This window comes from Myotis myotis, unplaced genomic scaffold (genome assembly GCF_014108235.1).
Source record: "Myotis myotis isolate mMyoMyo1 unplaced genomic scaffold, mMyoMyo1.p scaffold_m19_p_1, whole genome shotgun sequence".
NCBI classification, from domain to species: Eukaryota; Metazoa; Chordata; class Mammalia; order Chiroptera; family Vespertilionidae; genus Myotis; species Myotis myotis.
Genome location: NW_023416313.1, coordinates 34,060,043 through 34,083,826, shown reverse-complemented (window position 1 = coordinate 34,083,826; position 23,784 = coordinate 34,060,043). Strand labels below are relative to the sequence as shown.

Below are 23,784 nucleotides of genomic sequence, written 5' to 3'. Positions count from 1 at the left end.
CAGACACAGACAACAGGGGGGGGAGGGCATGGGTGGGGGTAATGGGAGTGGTAATGGGGGGATAAGGACACATATGTAATACCTTAATCAATAAAGAAATTTAAAAAAAAATTGCCAGTGCAAATCATATGTACTGGCCAGTTGGATGGACGTATGTTCAGTCACTTAGCCTTTTATATATATATAGATGAACATGTAAGAACTTTTTTGAGTAATGATCTTTTAAGCATGTAACAGATCTAATAATACCAAACTTCAACTTTTTTGAAAATTTATTTCAGAGTCATTACCACATGTTCACATAATTTTCAAAATCTGTGTTTATAATTGATCACTACAAGATCCCTTATCATATACCTATAGAAAGAGGGAAAAAGTTCTGTACAATGTTTAGTAGTTACATGATTTTAGTGGAAGCTGAAAACTCCCAATGCATTACTCATAGAATAACCACTCACAAATACAAGAAGCTAGGCAATAAAGGAAAATTGTTCTGTCATACAAAAAATGCTAAAGGCATTTTATAAGATAAATGCTTTAAGTTAGCACACATCCTATTCATTAAATAAAACTGTTATATAAGTTGATACTTTTTGCTCTTGAATATGTGTAGTATGGTGTTATCCATTTATTTGACATTTAAATACATAAAATTTCAAGTCTGGGTTCTCAAAACAGTTGCTGATATTTTCGATAGTGTCTAGTATACTCAGAGTGGTTTCTTCATTTATCTTCTCTTCTTTCATAAAGTTTAGTGAGACTGTGCAATGCTGGAGCAATAATCTAGAATGTCCTGAATAGTGAATTCCATTGTAACACCAGATCCAGGATAACAGCGAGCTATCAAACCTTCAAAGTGCTTGTACTGGCGTATAAATTCATCCTGCATGGAGTGCCAGACCACCTATTATAAAAACAAAAATAAAAGTCATACTATGAGTGGAAAGAACACACAAGTAAGTGTGCAGAAATAATGTCAAGACATAGTCTGAAAATTAAGCAGAGTGTAATAGTGAAAAAACATGCATCCTAGCTTCTTCTACTTACAAGATACATGTGTTACACCATCACTCTGTGCCCTAAGTTCTTCATCTGCAAACTGGGATAATAATAATAATAATAATAATAATAATAATAATAATAATACCTTTCTCCTAAGTTTCTTATGAGGATTAAATACTGAGTGAATGGAGTAAAGTGCTTACAACAGTGTTTGACACAGTAAGCACACATTACATTTTAGCTATTATTATATCTAACTACAATATCCAACACAGATATGGAGATGCACAATTATGTATGGAACTAAGACTAGTGACAAAATGAAATGCAATAGTTAATACTTCAATTTCATTTCAAGGAAAATTTTAAAATTCCTTTATCTAAAGCTGATTATATAAAACACTGCTTGATGCCATAGTGGACACACCAAGATGAGACAGGATTACCTGCAATCCAAAGAATTTATAATCTATAGACAATTACACACATTGACATATTAGTTAACACTAGGTTACATTTATTGATGCTTACTCTGTATCAGTACAGTACAAAGTACTTTATGTATATATTAGCCTATTTAAGTCTCATGACAACCTGGTGGGGGAAGGTCTACTGGTATGATCATCATCCCTGTCTGACAGTTGAGGAAATGTATACTTCCAGGAATTTTCCTCATAAACCCTAAATCATATAAATCCCAAATTCCTGTCAATTTAAGACTATTTACTAAACAGAATTACACTTTTTGCTTTTCATCTTTTAGCTCACAGCATTTCTGTCACCTGAAGTACCACTCCTCCCACTTTATCTGTTAAATTACTGACTTTCAGAGGCTAACACAAATGTAATACCCTACATGAAGCCTTTGATGATGTTGAAATCAAAACTAGTCTCATCTCTGGGCCTTTCAATATGGTTTAAGAAATTAATGGTTTGATTTGGAGTTTCAATCTGGTGCTCCCTTCCATGGGCTTTGGGATCTTGGTCATATTATGCCACCTTTTCAAGCTTTGATTTTCTCGTCTATAAAATGGCAGTAATAATAATAGTAACATCTACCATATAAGGGAGGTATTATTTCCACTTATCAAATAAGAAAACTGAGGCCCAGAGAAGATAACTAACTTGCCCAAAGTCAGGTTAGCTTACTCTGGACCCAGATTATGAACCCATTTCTAACTCCAACCCAAGCTCAGAATCATTCCACCGTACTACACTATATTCCATTTACTTACTCCTCTCAAATATGAAAAATCCCCCAAACCCACAAAAAACCCATCCCCAAAGAGAAACAACTTAATGCCTCAAACAATAAAACATAAATATAAAATATATAGGGAAAGCCATATAAACTTATATAATTCCCTCCTTCCTCAGAATTCATTAATTTGGTCTATACTTTATGGAACTTTCCTCCTGCACTAAAATTAAAAAATCTATAGCATTTCTAGATGAATATTTTGGAGAAAAGCAATATATGTAAGGATGTGCAATCTAGGGTGGATAAAAGAACTAAGCGTACCTGAAGTAAATTCTCCTCTTCACATAAATGTTTATCGACCTTCTTGTAGAGGTTATCTAGACCTTTTTTCACTTCCTTTCCAGGATACTCTTTAATAACTTTACGAAGTTCTTGTTTGTTAAATGCAAGTTGATAGCTTACTTCTTCCTCTCTTATACCTTGTGCTACACGAGCTTCAACGCCTTCAAAGAAATGCTTTAAGGAAATGAAAAGAAATAATGGCTAAAAGCTGCTTTTATTTTAACTTAAATATAAAAAAAACCAAACTGATTATAATATGTATTCACTATGTAAAAACCAGGCAATGTGTAAAAATATAAATGATAAAAAACAATCACCTATTACACTACCACTCAGAGATAACCACTGTTAACATTCTAGATTCCTATCTAGGCTTATGTGTGGGGTATATAAATCTATATATATAAAAGCCTAAGCAGCCCTGGCCGGTTTGGCTCAGTGGATAGAGCGTCAGCCTGAAGATTGAAGGGTCCCAGGTTCGATTCTGGCCAAGGGCACATGCCTGGGTTGCAGGCTTGATCCCCAGTGGGGGGTGTGCGGGAGGCAGCCAATCAATGATTCTCTCTCATCATTGATGTTTCTATCTTTCCCTCCTTCTCCCCTCCTCTCTGAAATCAATAAAGAAATATATTTTTTTAAAAAAAGCCTAAGCGACCAAACAACGGAATAACTGGTTGACCGGTAGCTATGACGTGCACTGACCACCAGGGGGCAGACACTCAATGCAGGACCTACCCCCTGGTGGTCAGTGCGCTCCCACAGTGGGAGTGCCACTCAGCTGACCGACAGGCGCCAGACTCCGGGCTCGCGGCTGGCGAGCACAGCTGTGGCAGCGTGAGCCTCTCCCGCCTCCGTGGCAGTGCTACTGAGTGGAGGTGGCGGCAGGCGCAGCGGGGCTGGATTGAGCGAGACCAGCTCGGCGCCTGGCCTGGGCTTGGGCTCCTTCCCGGCCGTCTGCAGCTTTGCGCAGTCCAACATCCCCCGAGGGACCCCACCGGTGCACGAATCTGTGCAGTGGGTCTCTAGTCTATATATATAACAGCCTAAGGGACTGAACAACCGTTTGACTGGTAGCTATGACACGCACTGACCACCAGGTAGCAGACGCTTCAACAAACAGGCATGGAAAAATGGAACAGATTAATGAATCTCAGAGGGGAGGGGGGAGGAGGGAGATGGAAAGAGATTAACCAAAGATCTTATATGCATACTAGAGGCCTGGTGCATGGATGCACCAGTGGGGTCCCTTGGCCTGGCCTGCAGGGATTGCACCGAAACCGGCAGTCCGACATCCCCAGAGGGGTCCCGGATTGCGAGAGGGCGCAGGCCAAGCTTAGGGACCCCACCAGTGCACAAATCCGTGCACTGGGCCTCTAGTGAGATTATAACTTTGTATGTTATATTTTCCATTTAATATTTTATGATTCTTCCCCCCGAAGTATAAATTTTAATGTCTGCATTGTATTCCATCCAATGACTGAACTACAGTTTATTTATTCATTCCTCCAGTATTGGATATTTAATATTTTTCACTTTTTTCAGTGTTGGCAAAATCTACTCAGATTTAAAACCATCTATTATAAATACAGTTGTCATAAATATCTTTTGTACATCAGTATTTACTCACATTACTGATTACTTTCCAGCATAAATTTCTAGGACTATAATTCCTCAGTTGAGGAGTATACTTGTAAAAGTATTCTGAAGATTCTTCATATATACAAATAACTTCCAAGAAAAGTTCAATCAGTTTATATTTGTCAACAGTATATGAGACTCACCATATAGCAATCTTACCATATTACTATGGGCATTATCACAACTTAAAAAAATAGTTGTCATTTTGATGAGTGAAAGAAGTTTGTTACTTTATTTCATAATATTTTGGCTACAAATGAAGTTGACTTGCTTTCGTATGTTTAGTACGATTTCAGAATTGTTGCTTATTTATATATGGGAGTCTTAATGCTTTCCTTATTTTAAAAAGATCTTGTATATTAAATATACTCACTGTTGTATTGTTACAAATATTCTTTTTAGGTGGTCTTTTAAGTATATATGTACTTTTGTTTTTTTAATCCTCACCCAAGGATATGTTTATTAGTATTGATTTTTAAGAGAGAGAAAGAGAGAGAGAAACATGATAGATGTAAGAGAAATATGGATCGGTTGCCTCCTATACATGCCCTGATGGGATTGAAGCCAAAACCTTTTTGTGTATGGGGACAACTGAACCACCCGGCCAGGGTTATTATTATTTTTTTTAATATGTCATTTTATTGATTGGCATGCCTTTATTTGAGCATTATACACTATGATTTAATACTGATAAACCAAATCCCCTTTCAATACTTTCCTCTAAAATTTTCTTATCAATTATTATTTGCTTATTCTTAAGTTAATTTTTGATAATAATTTTTTGACAAGTCTATTCCTGAGGCTTTTTAAAATTTATTTCTACATAACATTTAACTGGTTATTATGACATAAGGAAATAAATTGTTTTTTTTGATATATTTATTTTGAATCCTACCACTTTACCAGAGACCAATCATTTTAGCATATTATATACAGGTAATTATAATCTTGACTCTTTATCTTTTATTTATGCTTTAGGTATTATTGCATTGGCTGGAGCTTCCATAACAATGTTAAATTAATAAAGGCTCTAGCAATATTTCTGCTTTAATTTGATTTCAAAGGGAATGCTTCTAATATTATAGTTAAGTATCACATAGCTTTAGGTCTGAGACAGACCTTTTCCCCTAAAGCAGTTGTTCTCAACCTTCCTATTGCCACGACCCTTTAATACAGTTCCTCATGTTGTGGTGACCCTCAACCATAAAATTATTTTCGTTGCTACTTCATAACTGTAATTTGGCTACTGTTATGAATCGTAATGTAAATATCTGATATGCAGGATGTATTTAGGCGACCCCTGTGAAAGGGTCGTTCGACCCCCAAAGGGGTTGCAACCCACAGGTTGAGAACCGCTAATATCTGTCCTTAAGTTTCATAAAGTATTGATTCTGCATTTGGTTAAAGTTCTCTTGAATATTTCTTTGAATTGTTGACAACAGATGCATATTTTTTATTTTGCCTCTAATTTAAAGTTAAAAACTTATAAAAGATGACTAATCCCATTATGGACAAAGTTAGTTGGAGGTCCATTTCAGCTTATACAGTAATCTTAACGTCATAGATAGTATTTATGACTAAGTGAAACGATGCATAATGAAAAACTAATTTTACTATAGGCTAATTACTACAAATAAGACTTAAGTTACTGGCATCTCATCAACCTTAGAAACAACATTGAATGAAATTACCTTATTCAAGGACTTTCTGTACTATGTAGCAAAGTTTCCTAAAAACATCATTTCTTAATTTTAATGACTGAACTTGCTGTAGGGAATGATTCAAGTCAGGAAAAGAAGGGAAAGGAAAAGGCAATGCACAAAACAATTTTTTGGTCTTTCTTTTATCTTGATAAAATTTTGAAATCTTCACCTGAACTAGGGATAAAGGTTAGTTAAAACTTCAGGCAAGTTTATTTACTTTTAGTGTCTTCATTTGTAAAATACAGATAATACTATCTTACCCCACGTCATTGTTTACAAGAATTAAAAGAAATGATGTATACAGAGCATCTAGCAGTGTTCTGGCAGCTTCAGTAACTGAGTCTCTCTTTTTTCCTTATCCTCCTGCATTCATACATAAGCAAATTTAGGAAAAGTGTCTGTTGTATTTTTCATATGTAAACATATGTATATGTATTCAAAACCAGGAAAAAGATACTAAGTGAAAATATACTTACATTTAATTTTTCAAGAGGCTGCCCTAAAGAGTAAATGACATAAGACTGCAGGTGATCTGTGTATTTTTGTTTGGCTTCTTTTTTCTCAGCTTCTAGACATGAGATTTTCAAACGAGAAAGTGTTGCAAAAATATGGTGAAAGTTTTCCATCATAACTACATCTCTGGGGGTCTTCTGGCTTTCATTAGCTACTTTCTCCACTAAATAAAAACAGGAAAAAAAACAAAAAAACCAAAATATCCTGATATGAGTATGACCATATTTAGCTATAAAAATATTTATGTGATGTTTTTCATTTGTAAGTTTAAGAAGTAAACACATTTCTAGACTGAATAAAATATATTGCACTGAAGGATCGTCACATCCACCTAAACCTAATAAAAGTATCATTCTAAAACAGTCCCATTATATTATTATGCAATAAAGGTGGCTTTTCAAATCTGTGGGGAAATGATGAGTTATTCAGAATGTGTTAGGACAACCTAACCCATTTGGGCTACTATTTTACATCTTTCAGACAAATAAATTCTAAATTGCCCTAGTACTTCAAATGTAAAAATAAAAAAGTGAATATAATCATAAGAATTAAGGAGAAATAAAGCTAATGAAAAAATAATTTTGTGATGGTATGACCTTCCTAAGAATTCCCCAAAACTTGAAGTCATAATGGGAAAAGTGGTAAGTTAGACATAAAATTTGAAAGCTCTTACACTGTAAAAAATATCATAAGCAAAATAAATGTATAGCCTGTTAATTTGATAAAGAATAAAAGAACTGGTAATACCTAGTAATCTTTATCATTGGTACAGATGTGACAGAAACTTTCACCAACTGCTCATAGCACTAAACTGGTATGATCTCTCTAAATGGCAATTTAGCAAAAGCTTTGCGATATATACAAATCTTTTGACCCTGCAATTCCATTTCTAGTAATTTACCCTAAGGAAATTATTGGACAAACACACAAAAATATATGCAAGAAAATGGAAAGAAACTAAATGCCTATTAATAGGTGATCTGGTGATAAATACATGAAATACTATGTATTCATCATAAATGAGTATGATTATCTATATTAACTAACAAGGAAAGACTTGGATTATAATCTAGGCTCCAAAACAGTGAATAAGGTATGATACAATTTTTTATATTAGAGAACATACACATATAATATATGCACACTTATAAGAGGAAAAGAGACATGGAAAAGTTTATATGAAGGATAAAAATTAAGTGGTATCTCTGCATGATGAGATTACATATTATCTGATTTTTAAAATCTGTCTTCTGATTTTGGCATTTGTGCTACGAGCATATGCTACTTCAAAATCAGACAAAGCAAAGCTACTTTGAACTGTAAAAGAAAAATATCAACCATACAAACATTGAATCATGTAATTTATCTATCCTCTTGGCCTACTTTTCTGCTGAAAATATGTTACATACAATCGGTGAAATGATCCTACCTCTTGTCAATTCCTGAATACATGCACTTAGATCATTTACTTCAAATTAAATGACACGTCACGCTGTTTCTCTGTAATTTAATTGTGGGATCTGACAGAGGAAGACAGTGAATTATAGAAGTTCAGCATTAACCTACCTCATGTGACAGATATGAGAGCTGAGGTCTACAGAAGTGAATTGATTGCTTTAGGTCACACAGACATCATTGCCTATCATCTTCAGAAGACTTGCTAAAATGCATATGTAATCCGGGAGGTCATTTTTTGTGTTTAAAATGTGAATTCAGTTTTGCATAGTAATAAGCCCATATGAATTCTAAAATCTAAGTGCTTCCTGATGAATATGAGTAAGTTTTATGTGCTGTTTGTTTTTCAAAGTTCAGAAATTTTTAATTTAGAATATGAAAAACAATGAACATTACGAGTTACCAGAAATAATAAAACCCAACCAAAAATTCTTTAGAACATTAACACAAGCTTACCGTTAACAAACACTCCTCTGATAAGTTTCGTATACGCTTTATCTAGATCTCCACGGCGCTCAGCATTTTTGAAGATTGATTCTGCAAGCCCAGCAAATTCTTCAAATTCAGCAACAAATGGAAGAATTCCTACTTTACTCTTCTTTGAGATCTTTACTTCTTCCATTTGCCTTATTTGGTTACTCTAAAGTTAGGAAGAAAGCAAGGGAGAGAAATAAATAGCTAAGCAACTTAAAACAAGGTAGTGTATAATCAAATGTACACATCATGGAGGAAGGATATAATTTAGTACCTAGAACAATTTGGATGCTTACCAATTAAAGATTAGTAAATAGGGATAAGAAACTATTGCTATAGGTTAAAAAGTAGATATATTCAGGAAAATAAAGTCGCCCTTGGGTATGTTCAGTAGTTAGAGCATCGACCCACACACTGAAGGGTTGTGGGTTAGATTCCCAGTAAAGGGCACATACCTGGGTTGCGCGTTAGATCCCTGTCCCTGGTCAGGGTGCAGGTGGGAGGCAACCAATCAATGTGTCTCTCTCTCTGTTCCCCTCCCTCTCTCCCTTCCACTTTCTCTAAAAATCAATGGGAAAAATATCCCCGGGTGAGGATTAACAAAAGAAAATAAAGTCAAGGGAAAAAAAATCTAGGTTATTTAAAACAAGATGTAATCAAGGCCTACGAACCTTAAGTTCTTTGTTCAAAGTAAAAACAACCAATAAACATTTTTATCATTTATGAAAGATAGGTATAGGCAATTGCCCATTCTGGGGCACAGCTGATACCAGAGCACATACAGAATCTCTCCAGGTTTCTTCTAGTTGGTGCCCAAGTGGCCAAGTTCGAGGACCACAGCCATTTCCAATTCTCATTAACTTAAAATTTCTGTTTGGATAGACAAGTTCTGTATTTTTGGGGTGTGAAAATAGAGAGGGAGAACAGGCATTTCTACTATGGATTTAGATTACAAAGTTAGTTTTGCATGTATGTACTTGCTATGTATTTTAAATTAGTTCAGGAAAATGCTTATGTATGGATGGTGACAAAGTGCAAAGGGATGTTACATATAGACAGAATCTAGACATCTGGGTTCATAAAGATCCATGGAATTCAATTATGGTTCTGTGTACTTCTCAGAGGATCTAAATCTATTCACAGTAAGAATACATTGCCAAATACTGCTCGACCATTTTCAACTTCTATATGAAATTCCATTGTGTTGAGATGTTGGGGGTATAACTAGAAAACCATATGACATGTGGATTAGAAAAGTAATTATTTAGGGTATAGGCATTAGTATAAGAAAATACTGTGATTACGGTCAACCGTTTCATATTACCTTTACTACTACTCTACTTCATTAGTATTGATAACTGTGAAGAATAAAAATGGATGTAGTAGAGTCCAGTGTAAGATTCTAGGTACTGAAACCAGACTGTGAGATATAAATACCAACTCCATCACTTTTTAACTGTTGATTTGGGGAAAGTAACATAACCTCTCAGAGCATCTACCTTATGTGGGAGAGAGGACATAGTAAGCACTAATTTGTGAATGTTGGTCTATTGTTGTTAAGCTTTATGAAGATTTTTGTTCTATGTGGCATTTAAATGCACATAATATAATTATAGCCTGAATACACTTGAACATTAATAGACAATGTTTTAAATGACAGCTGTCTTCTCTGGCTTTGTAACAGACAGGAGAGATATTCATGATACATACCCACTTTTACATACCAAGTAATTTAATAAAAAAACTTTCTTTAGAATCTGACTCAGTCCAATTCATACCTACAAGCTTACCAAAGAAGGAAAAAAATGAAGCTATTAATGATTTTTCCTTTCCTATTAGGAGGAAAATGATGATTTTTGGAAGTTATTATAAGAACAATTTTTAAAATAGTGATATGATTATTTATTAAAGCTATCTATCTATATAAAACCTTAATATGCAAATAGACCAAACAGCGGAACAACGGAACCAGTCGCTATGACATGTGCTGACCACCGGGGGTGTGTGGGGAACATGGTGGGTGTTGGCTGCAGTGGGATGGTGGAGCATGTGAGTGGAGGCGCCAGACCAAGGCAGGGCGCCGGTCGCTGTCATCGGGGCGAGCCTCTGGTGGTTACTAAAAATTCTTTGCTCCAGCGCACCGCAGTCCCACCTGGCGCTCGCACCTGCTGCCAGCGCAGGAGCTGCCACTTGCTGCCAGCCCCAATCACCCCTCAGGGCTTCTCCATCTCCCCCAGCTCCTGAGGGGTGATTGGGGCTGGCAGCTGCCACTTGCACCCGCTGCCGGTGATGGCCCTCCTCACACCTGCATCCGGTGCCAGAGCCGCCACTCGCACCTGCTTCCGGCGCCCAGCCGCTTGACGCAGTCAGTGGGTATGAGCAATGGCTGCCAGCCCCGATCACCCCTGAGGGCTTCTCCACCTCCCCCTGCTCCTGAGGGACAATCGGGGCATCAGCTGCCGCTCACAACCGCTGCTGGTGCTGGCCCCAATCGCTCCACGCCTTCAGCGGGTGCAAGTGGGGCCGGCGCCGTCAGCACATGGGAGTGGCGGGAGAGGGGCTGCTGGCAGACAGGAGACCGGGGGCGGCGGCAGGAGGGTCCGGGTGGGGGTGTGGAGGATGGGCCGAGACCTGCCCCTGTGCCCACCACAGTCTTGCAGCCCAGTTCCTTTCAAGGTGCACGAATCTGTGCACTGGGCCCCTAGTTAAATATAAAATGAACAAAGTAAATAATTTAAACAATTAAAATGATCCAATTATTAATTTTCTCATTAGAATATGTTAGAAGAAAAACATTAATCCAAACAATAGTTTCAATTGTTTCATTAACCTTTGGTCACTAATCAGTTCACTGAGATTTCAGTTAACTAGCGGATCTCTTAAGCAGCTACAGTTTCCATGCCACCTACTTGCCAAGATTCAGTGTAGAAGAGAAGCTAACTGGCATAGTACCATCCAACTACCTCTGTTCATATACATTGCAGCTAATACCCTGCTTCAAGGCATTGGGGGTTTTGAACAGCAAATCCCCAAATGGAGAGCTGGAAATCTGTTAAATACATTTACCTATTTTTTTTTTAAAATATATTTTATTGATTTTTTACAGAGAGGAAGGGAGAGATAGAGAGTTAGAAACATCGATGAGAGAGAAACATCGATCAGCCGCCTCCTGCACACCCCCCACTGGGGATGTGCCCGCAACCAAGGTACATGCCCTTGACCGGAATCGAACCTGGGACCTTTGAATCCGCAGGCCGACGCTCTATCCACCGAGCCAAACCGGCTAGGGCACATTTACCTATTTTTTTTTGCAATGATTACAATTCTAAGTTATTAAAAAAGAACTTACAATGCATTTGTCAAAGTTCCTTTTGACAGTCACCAAAACATTTCCCAATGTAGTGCTCAGAAAAGAAGCAGGGTCCACATTTTGTGCAGTCCACACATGATGACTCATTTTCACTAGCATGTAAAGGGAGTTAAAGCTATCAATTTTGTCGCCTAATGCAATTAGGTTATTCAGTTCTGGCTCAATGCAGCGAAATATTTTAGTCATCATTTGGCGGATCATATCTTTCCTGTTCAAAAAACATACAAAATGTAGCAAGTTGTTATAAGCTTCAGGTGTATTCATCTTTCACTTTAACCCACTGGGCATATACAAAATGACTAAAATATTGTATTTTCATTAAAAATGTCCAAATATAATGAACTAAGTATTCTTCAGCAGTTTCCAATATAAAAATATTTTTTAAAGTTAAATTTTATCACTCATTTTATAACTGTCATTTGTAAAGCTGGGATCCTGAAATGTGCTCTGTGATTTCCAAGAAATACATGGCAATTCAAATGCTACTTCCTACCAGCAAACATCAAAATTGATTGCATTTTTTGTACTAGAGCAAAGAGCCATAGAGTCATACAATAGGACAGGTTTTAATTCAGTAAGATGTTTAATAAGACACTGGACACACCTGTCAGTGCTGAGTGCTGTCAGGTTACTGAGTCATCTGGATGCCTCATTGAGCAGCACTCCTCTATGTTAAATTTAAAGTTTATTTTTTTCCAAAATAACAATAGATAGTAACCAATACATACTCAGATGAAACGGGCAATGGTGTGCCAGAATTATGTTGCCTTGATGACGTTCCTCCATCGAGGTCATCTGCTTCAGTCTGCAAAAATTATTCAGGTACTTTATATAATAAAAGACCAACAATTTGACTAGTTTAGATAGCAAAAGCCTGCTCAGTCTTAAAATTCCTAGGAGAGAATACATTATGAAAAATAATGATTTTTAAAGATAGCATCACTGACAGAACTATATAATTTAGTATGCTACTTAAGAATGATCATGAAGTGCTTTGTTCTTACATTTTATCTGAGAATTATAGGCAAAAGTTGTGTTTATGTGCACATGAGTGGAAAGTGGGAAGACAGAGATACAGGAGATGGAGGGGGGAGGTTGGAATGAGTGGGCAGCTCAACGAAAAACAGAAAACATCCAGAAACAACTTGCAATAGAGAACTAAAAATTAATCTCATAAATCATTCTAATAGAACTTTGGCATTTAAAACAGCTATCAAAAATTCTTATAGAAGTTAAGAAGTAAGCAAATTTACTACTACCACCTGCAACAACAAATTCCCACCATTTGAGATAATTTCTCATTCATTTATGACTGCTTTTAATATGTTGGCTCTTTTTTTAAGATGACCTTAATTTTAAAATTACTTTATTTGCATTGTGCTTTTAAGTTCCTCAAAATATTCTAGCAACTATCTCATTTAATTTTCTTAAATTTTTGCCACCCGAGAGGCATGCTGAACAGGCATTATAATATCCATTGAACAGATGAGAGATGAGGAAATTGGGGATTAAATAATTGGTTTAAGGTCTTATAGCTAGTTAATAACAAAGTCATAGAAAAAAATCAGATTTGAAGCCTCACCTTTCCTTTCCCCCTTCTCCCCCCGCCCCCCCCCCCCCATGGTATATATACTCAAACACCAAAAATTTTTTAAAATTTTTCTTGATGACTGCTAAAATCGCTTTTCAAAATGTTTTTTGAAAAGTAAACTCAGATATTTTATTCCCTCAATAACTTAGATAATGTTTAGGCTTAAGACAGTCTGGAGTATTAAATTACATGCATGAATTATCACTGTTTTTATTGTCTTGTAGTATGACAAAAATTATTTTAAAAGTCCTGATATCATAAATCCCTTCCTTTTCTGTTCTAATATTGAAACTGTGACAACATATTAATTAAGCTAATTATATTACAGATCATATACTAGTATACTAGCCAATAAATAAACATAAGCCGTACCACAGTTCCAGGCATACTTTGATGTTGCTGTAGTTTGAAAAATTTACTTATGAAGTCCTGTTCTGCTAGACACAGGGGCTCCAGTTCACTGAGTACCTGTTCAAAGATCTGAAGAAAACTAAAATGAAAGATCTGCACCAAATACTTAAAATAACATTACATATTTAATTTTCTGCAGGGATCATAAATGCTTTATCCATAATCTCAACAGAATCCCCAAAACAAACTGTTCCAAGACTGACAGGACAATGAAGTATATCAAGGCATAGCAGAGCCAAAACATACCTAAAATGAAACTCACAATAACTATTCACTTGAAATCGGGAAAGAGGAATACAGAGGCAAACTTTTAAAGCTTATTTAATGCACTGCAGAGAACAGTTCTGCTCCATAAAAGCTATTTCCTCTTTATCTTGTAGTTGCTCAAAGAACTTAGATTTAAGATGCAAGCATTTTATGATTTATAAACAAAATTTAATAAAGCTATAATGTAATTTAATTGAATGGTTCACATTTAGTGGCCATTTGACTAGTATTTTTTTTTTTTTTTCAGAATCAGAACAGGAAAGTAAGACATGGTTAACCAAATCTTTGAACACACTTAAAGCAGTAACAGTTAGAAAACCAGTATTAGTGGTTAAGCAGTATCTGCTATTTTTATTTTACCTTATCAAATTTGGTTCTATCCGCAACATCGAGATCAGAAGTAGACATGTTTCCCATATCCAACAAGGAAGATGACTGAGATCTGCGATTCCCTGAACTCTGAACACTGAGTTTATTTAGACTAGAAGTAGATCCAGTTAATTTCCCAGAACTTCCATGAAGACCTAAGAAATAATAAAACTTTGAAAGTTGTGACCTTCATGAATAAAGACCCATAGCATAAATCAGGGCTATCTGACCCTGTTTTGGTTTTTGAGGGCTCATGTCAGGATACAAGACTACCACATGGACAGGTTGTGGAGTGTCCTTCTCTTTCATTAACATTTGTGACCTATTCCTGAGCATATTGTAAAGAGTAGTGAAACGACATAGATCTATAGGAGTAAAAGACCATAAAGATCCCTAAATCTATGTCCTTCTCAGTGCCATCATAAACATAAAGTTGTCTGATGATATCTCTAGACTAAAGTAGATGACGATTTATTTCTTTGCCATTCAAAAGACATGAATATGATGGTCACTGACTGCCCCCTCCTCCCCCCCGCCCCAGTGTACTAGCTTAACATGACCGTTATATTTCTGAAGAAAACTGCCATATCCCGCCCAGCCAGTATGGCTTAGTGGTTGAGCACTGACCTATGAACCAGGAGGTCACAGTTCTATTCCTGGATAGGGCACATGCCTGGGTTGCAGGCTGGATCCCCAATGTGGGGCGTGCAAGAGGCAGCCGATCAATGATTCTCTCTCATCACTGATTTTTCTATCTCTCTCCCCTCCCCCTTCCTCTCTGACATAAAATATATATATATATTAAAAAAAAAAAAAAAAAAAAGAAAACTGCCATATCCCAATATTACCCTCCTCCAAGTTAAATCAACATACTAGGCTGTACCACGTGAACTGACAATACTCGATCATTCTTGCCCTACAAAAAGGTCAATTATATAGAATTCAACTTAATACATTCCTGAACCCAGAAACTCTGCATTTACATTAAATGAACTGATTAACTACAGTTCTTTAAAAATAAGGAGGAAAAAAAAATCCTAAAAACCTGTTGTATTTAAAATACAACTAAAATATAATACACCATTACGATATAAATATGGGACATCTGGGTTTAAGTATAAACATAGGTATCCATCATTGCCATGAAGAAAAATTATAACAATATGGCTGGACGATATCTTACATACATCAAAGAATTAAAGGATTCCGTTTTTATAAGAAAACATGATACTGTCATTCAGAATTAAATATAAATACATTTTAAAATTCTTCTTGAGTAACTCTCAGTGAACCTGTATTATTTACTAATGGTCAGATGAGACAAATAAAGATACAGTAAGGACAATTAAAGACAAATTTTGGTTTAATTATGCAGAATCTGACCACATGTAAAAGAATTTTTATAGTTTCTAACCACAGCCTGAAAACAGAAATATAATCGTTAAACCTTTTTATAAATTTCTGATTACACACCATTTATTTTCAACTATATTAGATATTCCTTTGATGTAGCCACATCACTACCATCATGTTGGTTTTCTTTCATCTATGTCTAGCAATAACTCAGAGCAATCAATAGTTTAGGTGTAACTTCTTTCAAGACAAATAACTAATTTCTAAACATTAAACAAACATGCATTGAGAATACCTACTAACACACTCAGCATACTCACTCTCTGTTTCCTGTTTGACAGCACTTTCTTTTCGAGGAAGTGTAGCTGTGATGGATTAGGTTGCAAGCATCAAAGACAAAGACAAGTTAATAAACTGCAATTTGCACAAACCATGCACAAGAGGAAGTTAAGCTTTAGTTTAAAAGACACATGCAGAGAACCATGAGCATCAAGTAACAAAAGGTGCAACGAATATTTAGTTGGCCAGCTACTGTTGGAAAAATTATAGGAAAGAAAATACTTGTCTTTTCATGTATTATTATTACTCTAATATTCAGATAAAACTATATTTGTCAATCACCCCATACTTTTAAGTGATTGTTTTAAGTTTATATACTTAAATTTAAAGACTATATTTGCAAATTTTGGTTTCAGAAGAAAAAATATGGTTTAAGTAAATAATTTAATATAGTGGAAATTTATTAAAATGAAGCTATAGATTTAGACATTAAATGCACCAACAATTTCAGATTCCCTGAAGCTCCTGAAAGAAATCTCCATTGTACTAAATAATTTTATATTACATCTGATAAAAAATGATATGACTGGGGTTTGAAAACCATTTCAAAATATCAAGCTGCACTACTTAGTAATTGGCTTTGTGAACACCTAGAATGAAAGGTTTATATAAAAATACTACTTCTCAGGAGAAGTGAGGATGGAAGGGTAAAGCTAATGGAATAGGTTTAATACAGGAATTTTAAACTTTTAAGGATCATTTGGTTTTATTCTAAAACTTCTGTATATATAATATTTATTAGATGAATTACAGAGATCATCTTGTGAAATATTCTAAACTCAAATTAGAAGTAGATATGAAAAGCAAAGAAAGAAATTACAGAATGAAACCGAAACTTAAAGAACATAATCTAGAAATATTTTAAAAACAAAAAATATGTCAACTGTCACTGCCAAACTTCAAGGCAAAAGCCCAAGTATAAGCTACTAACTTGTCACACCAGCGACATGTATGTCTTCCCAGCCTTGGCTTCCTGAAGCTCAAAGGAGTATGAAACAGTAAGGCTGGACATTAAAGTGGTAAGCAAGGGTCATGCTAGAGCTACTAGCTAGCCAACCTGAACAATACCCCTGGTGGCCTTATGGTGTCACTATACTAAGTCATCAGTTCCAAATCAAGGCCTACTACTTCATATACTTTATTTTTAAGTAGCCAGTAAAGAATACAGAATTGCTAGTAGTGTCTATTAACTATAATTTGGGGCACATAACAAGTCCATATTATTTATCAGAAACAAGCAAAATCTTCAGGTAAACTTTTAAATAATCCCTTCTAGACTATAAACATCATGGGGTAGGATCTTTGCTTATGCTGCTTTCTCAGAACGCAGCAGTGCTTATTATATAATAGGCAATCAATAAATACTTATTGAATTTCTAGCCTTCGTGAATCCAGTCTTGTATTCAAGACTTCCTTTGAAATCAACAAGATTTCTTAGTTTAGTGGAGAAACACAGAACGAAAAAATGATTTTGGCATACCATTTTAAAGATCTGGGAATATTAAAATAAATATGAGAGAGGCAGTAACCATATAAATACATATGTTAATGAACTAAAATAATGTGTGTGTGTGTTATCTTAGCTGTAGAAAGAAAAAACTGGTGATTTTAAAAAGAAAATAATAAATTTCATCTCCCTGCCATTTCATTAAGCACAGTTGTAGAATATACTAAAATATCCATCTTAGGGAGAAAATTCCATCCCTCTGAGGATGTCAAAATAAACCTATTAATCAAAAAGGGCAATGACTTACATAAAGACCTTATAACAAAGAAGAGATTCTTTACTGGCATTTTAACCTAATTTTGAATTACTTGAACTAAGTAGATGTTAAAGATCCGAGTCCAGACTGGTTCAAAAACAGAGTACTCCACTGAATCTCTATGACTATACTGACTACAGTTTACTTTTATAAAGTATATTCAATCTGCCTTTCATTCTTATTAGCATCTATGACCCAGCATTTTCAGAGCAAATAAAAAAGAACTCATTTAAATATTATTTATTATTACCAATTTTGACTCATTAAGTCATTGTTCTAAAATTTCAAGTTTTTATCTTAATTATAATTACTATTAAAATTCATTTAAATGTAATTTGAATAATTGAAAAGATATCCTTAAAAAATGTTACATTCTACCTTAGAACTTAAGTCATTTGTATTTAACTTGAAATTTATGTTTAAATGCTGAATAACAAGTTAGTTCTTCAGGATGGACCAAACTATTTTTATCATCTGAATTGTTTGTTTAGTGTTTTCTTGTTATAACTGGTATCAAAATAACTGAAATTATGTAACTTTATAGTATCATCAACCTCCAGAAAGTACTCCCCATTCCTTATTATTTAATAGATTAATTGAAGAGATGTAATTTTAACTTTTAAAACTATAAAAGTGCCTTCTACATGTGTATTATGTTAATATAAAAATATTTTCAGCCGAAACCGGTTTGGCTCAGTGGATGGAGCGTCGGCCTGCGGACTGAGAGGTCCCAGGTTCGATTCCGGTCAGGGGCGTGTACCTGGGTTGCGGGCACATCCCCAGTGGGAGGTGTGCAGGAGGCAGCTGATCGATGTTTCTCTCCCATCGATGTTTCTAACTCTCTATCCCTCTCCCTTCCTCTCTGTAAAAAATCAATAAAATATATTAAAAAAAAATATTTTCAACAAGATAATTTAGGAACTTTTCAAGGGGTAAGAAATGAAAAAATTTAGGTCTCAGGTTAATGCAGTGGTCGGCAAACTGTGGCCCCTTGAGTGTGGCTCTTCCACAAAATACCACGTGCGGGCGCGCACGTACAGTGCAATTGAAACTTCGTGGCCACACTCAAGGGGCCAAAGAGCCGCATGTGCTTTGCGAGCCGCAGTCTGCCGACCACTGGGTTAATACAATGATACCATTAAGATACTATGGTACTTGGCCCTGGCTGGGTGGCTCAGTTGGCTGGAGCTTAGTCCCGTGCACCAAAAGATTGCGGGTCCAACTCTTGGTCAGGGCACATACCTATATTTCAGGTTCCATCCCCAGTTGGGGCATGTGTGGGAGGCAATTGATAGATGTTTGTTTCTCACATGAATATTTCTCTCTTTCTCTCTTACACCCTCTCCCCCTACCTCTCTCTCTCTCTCAAATCAATAAAAACATATCGTTGGGTAAAGATTTTAAAAATATATATTATTGTACTTGATTTAAATTATATTTTTATTATGTCATTTATCTTAGTGTGAATCTTAGGCTTGATAATCAGTTGTGATACTGGGATTAATGGCCTCCTCAGGAGCTAATTTTAAAAAGATTTCCCTTTTAACTTCAGATTTAATATACTGCAGAAGAGTACTCTCAAAATAAAATGATTCACTAACAAGTGGTGACAGATATACTAAATGAAAACATTAAACATGTAACTACATTAATATTGTGTTTACTTAAAAAAAAGCATAACATATTCACAGTGAAACATTAACAAGAATATAAACACACTGCTGTTTAATAACAATTAACCTTTAGGATGAGTTAGCATTTCTGTTTCCAAAAGCCTATTGTCCCAAGATTCTCATCAGTTTCTTTACCGAAGTGTCACATATTTGTACACAGATTCAAACCATTTCAAAAGTCTGGACTACTAGATTCAATATATTAGTGTTGTATTAAAAACAAACAAACAAACCATCCAGTGAATTACAAAGTAATTACCCATTAAAGACAGTCTTCTCTGTCCTAAAGAAAAGAATGGAAAGATGAACTATCAATTTCAGTCCTGTTTCCGGATTACTGAAGTTGCTTAGGGGATAGGCTCCTTTAAACAAGCAAATGCTAAACTCATTTTTCTAAAGGGAGCTATGCAGACACACTGAGGAGTACACATTGTAGCCACTTAAGGCTAGGTTTTGACTTCATAGGCACAGAACTCCATCCAAAAAGAACCCCAGAGATGGGTACATGCAACAGCAGAATGTGGCCTTGGCAAATCACATTCCTCACAACTTGATACTTTCACTGGTTATCTTTTCAAATCATGTTTTGTTTTGTTTTGTTTTTTTCATTTAACATATTTAGAAGCAACAACAACAACAAAAACAGGCTTCAAAAATACATCTTGGAAAAATAAGGTATAACCACAGAAGAAATTTTGGTGACATATTTATAGCCTGTTAGCAGGAGATAAAACACTTACAAACTTTCTTTTTGATGCAAAATAGCCAGTGAGAAGTAAGAAGCCAGGAATCACTTTCATTTCCCTGTGGAGAGCAATGACTTAAAGAGAACAGTGATTTGCCCACTACTGTTAAGTCTTTTAGGAACTCTCAACATGTGTCTCTTAGTCTAATACTTTCTCTACCAGACTAGACTGTACTTCATTTTCTGGTCAACTGCTTTTCCTATGAATATGTACTTTATAGCATACTGCAGAATTCTCACATAGTGCAGAATTTTAATTAGTAAAAAACCATTTGCAGATACAAATATTTCTTATATGAAATACCTATAAGGAAAACCAAATGTATCAGACTTACTCTTTCATTAATTCTACTGCATCTTCTTTCTCCTTGCTTAAAAATCTTAGAATTAGACCATTTAAATAAAATAAAACCATTTTTAATAGAATAGAAATCAATGAACTGAAGTGCCTAAGCTTACCAAACTTCTTGCTTTCTTTAGTTGTGCCAGTCATCTTGATCTTTGCAACTTCAAAGAAATCTTTAATTTCTCTCTCATACAGTCGTGATAAATAATCCATGTAATTCTGAAATAAAAGTAACATGCACTTATTAATAAAACAAATAAAATAATTTCCATTTTTAATCCCCCTAAATCCTTCATGCTTATTTTAAATTTTGTGGTCTAAAACTTTGATGCAGTTCACAGGATAAAAAAAAGTAGGCTATTTCCTGTCTTTAAAAAAATATTGAACATTAACAACTTATAAAAATATGAAGTGGGACATAATCACATTTTCACCTTTATATGTTAACTTTCACATTTTAATATGGTTGCAATCATACTGTATAGGATACTTGAGTCAGAACAGTCATGCTTCTCCAGTCTCACACCTTAATGACTGCAAAATATTATAGTTGGTTGATGTGCTACTACTTAGTAAACCAATCCCCTAACACACATCACTTTACGTGGTTTCAATATTTTGCTATGATAGACAATGTTACAATAAGCTTTTCATCTCCAATGAGTTCTTTCCTTGGAATAATTTCCTAAGGGTGGAATTACAGGGCCAAACAGTATGGGAACCTTTATAACTCTTCCTCCATGCTGCCATGTTGCTTTAAAAATGATTATACCAACGGACAGAGTCAATGGCAACGAAGGAGTATATTCAGTTTCATTGTGCCCTATCAGCTGGGGTTATTTTCAATAAGAATTTAATTAGTTTTCATAATTAAATAATTTATTTTTATAGACAAATTTGATTTATGTAGCTCAAATGAAAACACCTATTACTTAGTACACACACTCATTTCTTCCTCATATTTGCCTATCATCACATACCCTCATGAAGGATATTTCAACAGTGGGAGGCCATGCATTTTTCCAACTCCTAAGTTAAATGCCATACACAAAGTTTGACTAAATTTAAATAAAACCATAGTAGAATAATTGTACATATTCTTTTAACTTTATTGTGGAATTAAGTTTCAACTTCCTTTATTATTCAAATGAATATATCCAGTTTTACAACAGGTTTACCTAGCTTTGAATATCAGGTGCACCTTTCAAAAGATATATTATGTAAATATTTGTATACCGATTCATAGTTCACTACTGATTTTCTTAGATATTTTATAGATAGATCCTTATAAAATAGTATTTGGATCAAACATAATATAAATACTATTGTTGTTTTTTTCAATTCATAGATCATATTACTCTCTTAAGAAAAGTTAAACGGGCAATTCTCTCCCTTGATCTTTGCATAACTTTAAAAGTAAATATAAGTGAAAATATAGCCCAAAATTAATTCCTATTGGGCTTTTTCAATGTGTCATTTTTCAAGTTTAAATTCTGATAAAAATATTGATCACTGCAAATCAGTAAACGACTGACAAATGGGAAGGTAGCTTTGCATTATTAGTAAAATCTTCATTTTCTACTGAAATCAGTCAATATGAGAGACTACATTCTGATGCTTAAATTGTTTAAAGTGCACATTACTATCCAAGCAATTTAATTGGTTTCAAATAGCTATTTGTAATCTAGAAAACAGTGACTTCAGCAGACTATTGCAAATCACCCCCTTTTTCAATGGGATGCAAATGACTGGATACATTTTTTCCCAGGTACTCAACAGAACTCACTGGTAGTCAAAGCCACAGACAAGTGTGACTATCAGTTAATTCATTCACTTACCAACTTCTGAAAGATGTATCTCACTGTGAGTATGTATTCCTTCTCTTAGCACCTTACAGCACCTAACTGAAATTAAACTATCATGAATTTAAATCTTATCTCAGACTACCTTTTCAATTTTTTTTTGTGCTGACTGTAGAGTCCTCCTTGTTTTACTTTTTCTTTAAACAAAAGGAAGGTGTCTGAGTAATCTTCAAGACTATCAACCTCAGGAAGTAAAATTAGGAGAGAAAAGCTCATTTTCTACCCAAGCATGGATGGACCATCTCTATTAATTGCCTTACATGCAAAACCAGAGTCACAGATAGAGGTTGTAGCCTTGGGAGGAAGAAATCTGGGCAGTTGAGCTCATTATGTGACCAAGACAACCCTATTTTCCACAGACTCTAATTGTATATATCAAAAGTCAGGGCTTTTCTTAGATTCAGCCAAAGTAGAGCTGAGGCAGTACCTAGTGATTCTTATCCCTTAAGAATATGAAACAGACTTTTCCTCTTCCCATCAAAAATTGTGAGCTCTGTACACCAAACCAAGTGCCGGGGTTATTTATTTTTCTTAGTAAAGAAACATTGGTTTTTATGTTTCCTTCCTTCTTCCTTTTAAATAAAATACCTGCTTTTGACAACACTTCAGCAACCAAATGAGATTATGAGGTAAAATTCACAGTCTGTCAAAAGTTCAAACCACAGGATCAAGTAACATTCTTGGGAAATTAGTCAATTTCATTAAAAAATACAAAACACCTTATTAATATTGTCAATCTAAAATATACTGTGAGCAGAGAAACATCCTAAAATCATCACTAGGTTGGCTACAGTCTTGTTTCTTCACTTTAAATTACATTCATGAATACTGCATTACATATAAAGATAGGACAATAATACTCACTGAGAACACAATTAGGCAAAAAGCTTATTGATTACTTATTTGAATATTCACTAGGGGACAAAACACTTGTTGGCACAAAACTCTTAAGGAGATATAATAATGTTTAATTATTCAAAATATTAATCCTCCTAAAACTTCAAAAGGCAAAGAATTCCAGTAATGTAAATATTTTTCCTTAAGATAGCGCCAAATCAGAATTCTGTTGAATGAAAACAAAACAAAACAAATATATAACAGAACAGTAAAGTTGCATAATACTTAAAAGATCTATTCTGAGGAACAATAACAATATTAACTAAAATGGCTAGCCAGATAAGATACATGTAAACACCTTAGGATATATACATATATATGTTCTTTTATAAAAGAATTTTTAAATTTTAATTTAAAAATATTTTTACCAATGTTTATGTCCAATTTCTTTTCTTTTTTTTTTTTTTAATATATTTTATTGATTTTTTACAGAGAGGAAGGGAGAGAGATAGAGAGCTAGAAACATCGAT

General features: G+C 34.9%; 1 protein-coding gene across 8 annotated transcripts in view; it reads right to left on the bottom strand.

The window, feature by feature from the left end:
* Positions 1-254: 254 nt before the first annotated feature.
* EXOC1 (exocyst complex component 1) overlaps positions 255-23,784 on the bottom strand; it is a 52,643-nt gene continuing 29,113 nt past the window's right edge. For 3 of the 8 annotated variants that reach the window (XM_036334513.1, XM_036334531.1, XM_036334522.1), the window contains 10 exons: positions 20,669-20,774; positions 16,010-16,054; positions 14,328-14,491; positions 13,662-13,769; positions 12,427-12,503; positions 11,678-11,906; positions 8,311-8,494; positions 6,363-6,562; positions 2,525-2,719; positions 255-904 (listed from right to left, as the gene is read on the bottom strand). In XM_036334513.1, coding sequence (XP_036190406.1) covers positions 752-904; positions 2,525-2,719; positions 6,363-6,562; positions 8,311-8,494; positions 11,678-11,906; positions 12,427-12,503; positions 13,662-13,769; positions 14,328-14,491; positions 16,010-16,054; positions 20,669-20,774 — 1,461 coding nt within the window. In that variant the 3' untranslated portion in view covers positions 255-751. Of the gene's footprint in view, positions 905-2,524; positions 2,720-5,823; positions 6,250-6,362; positions 6,563-8,310; positions 8,495-11,677; positions 11,907-12,426; positions 12,504-13,661; positions 13,770-14,327; positions 14,492-16,009; positions 16,055-19,723; positions 19,748-20,668; positions 20,775-23,784 lie in introns of those variants that run through there. The other 5 variants (XM_036334548.1, XM_036334557.1, XM_036334540.1 and 2 more) reach the window with 4 other exon arrangements.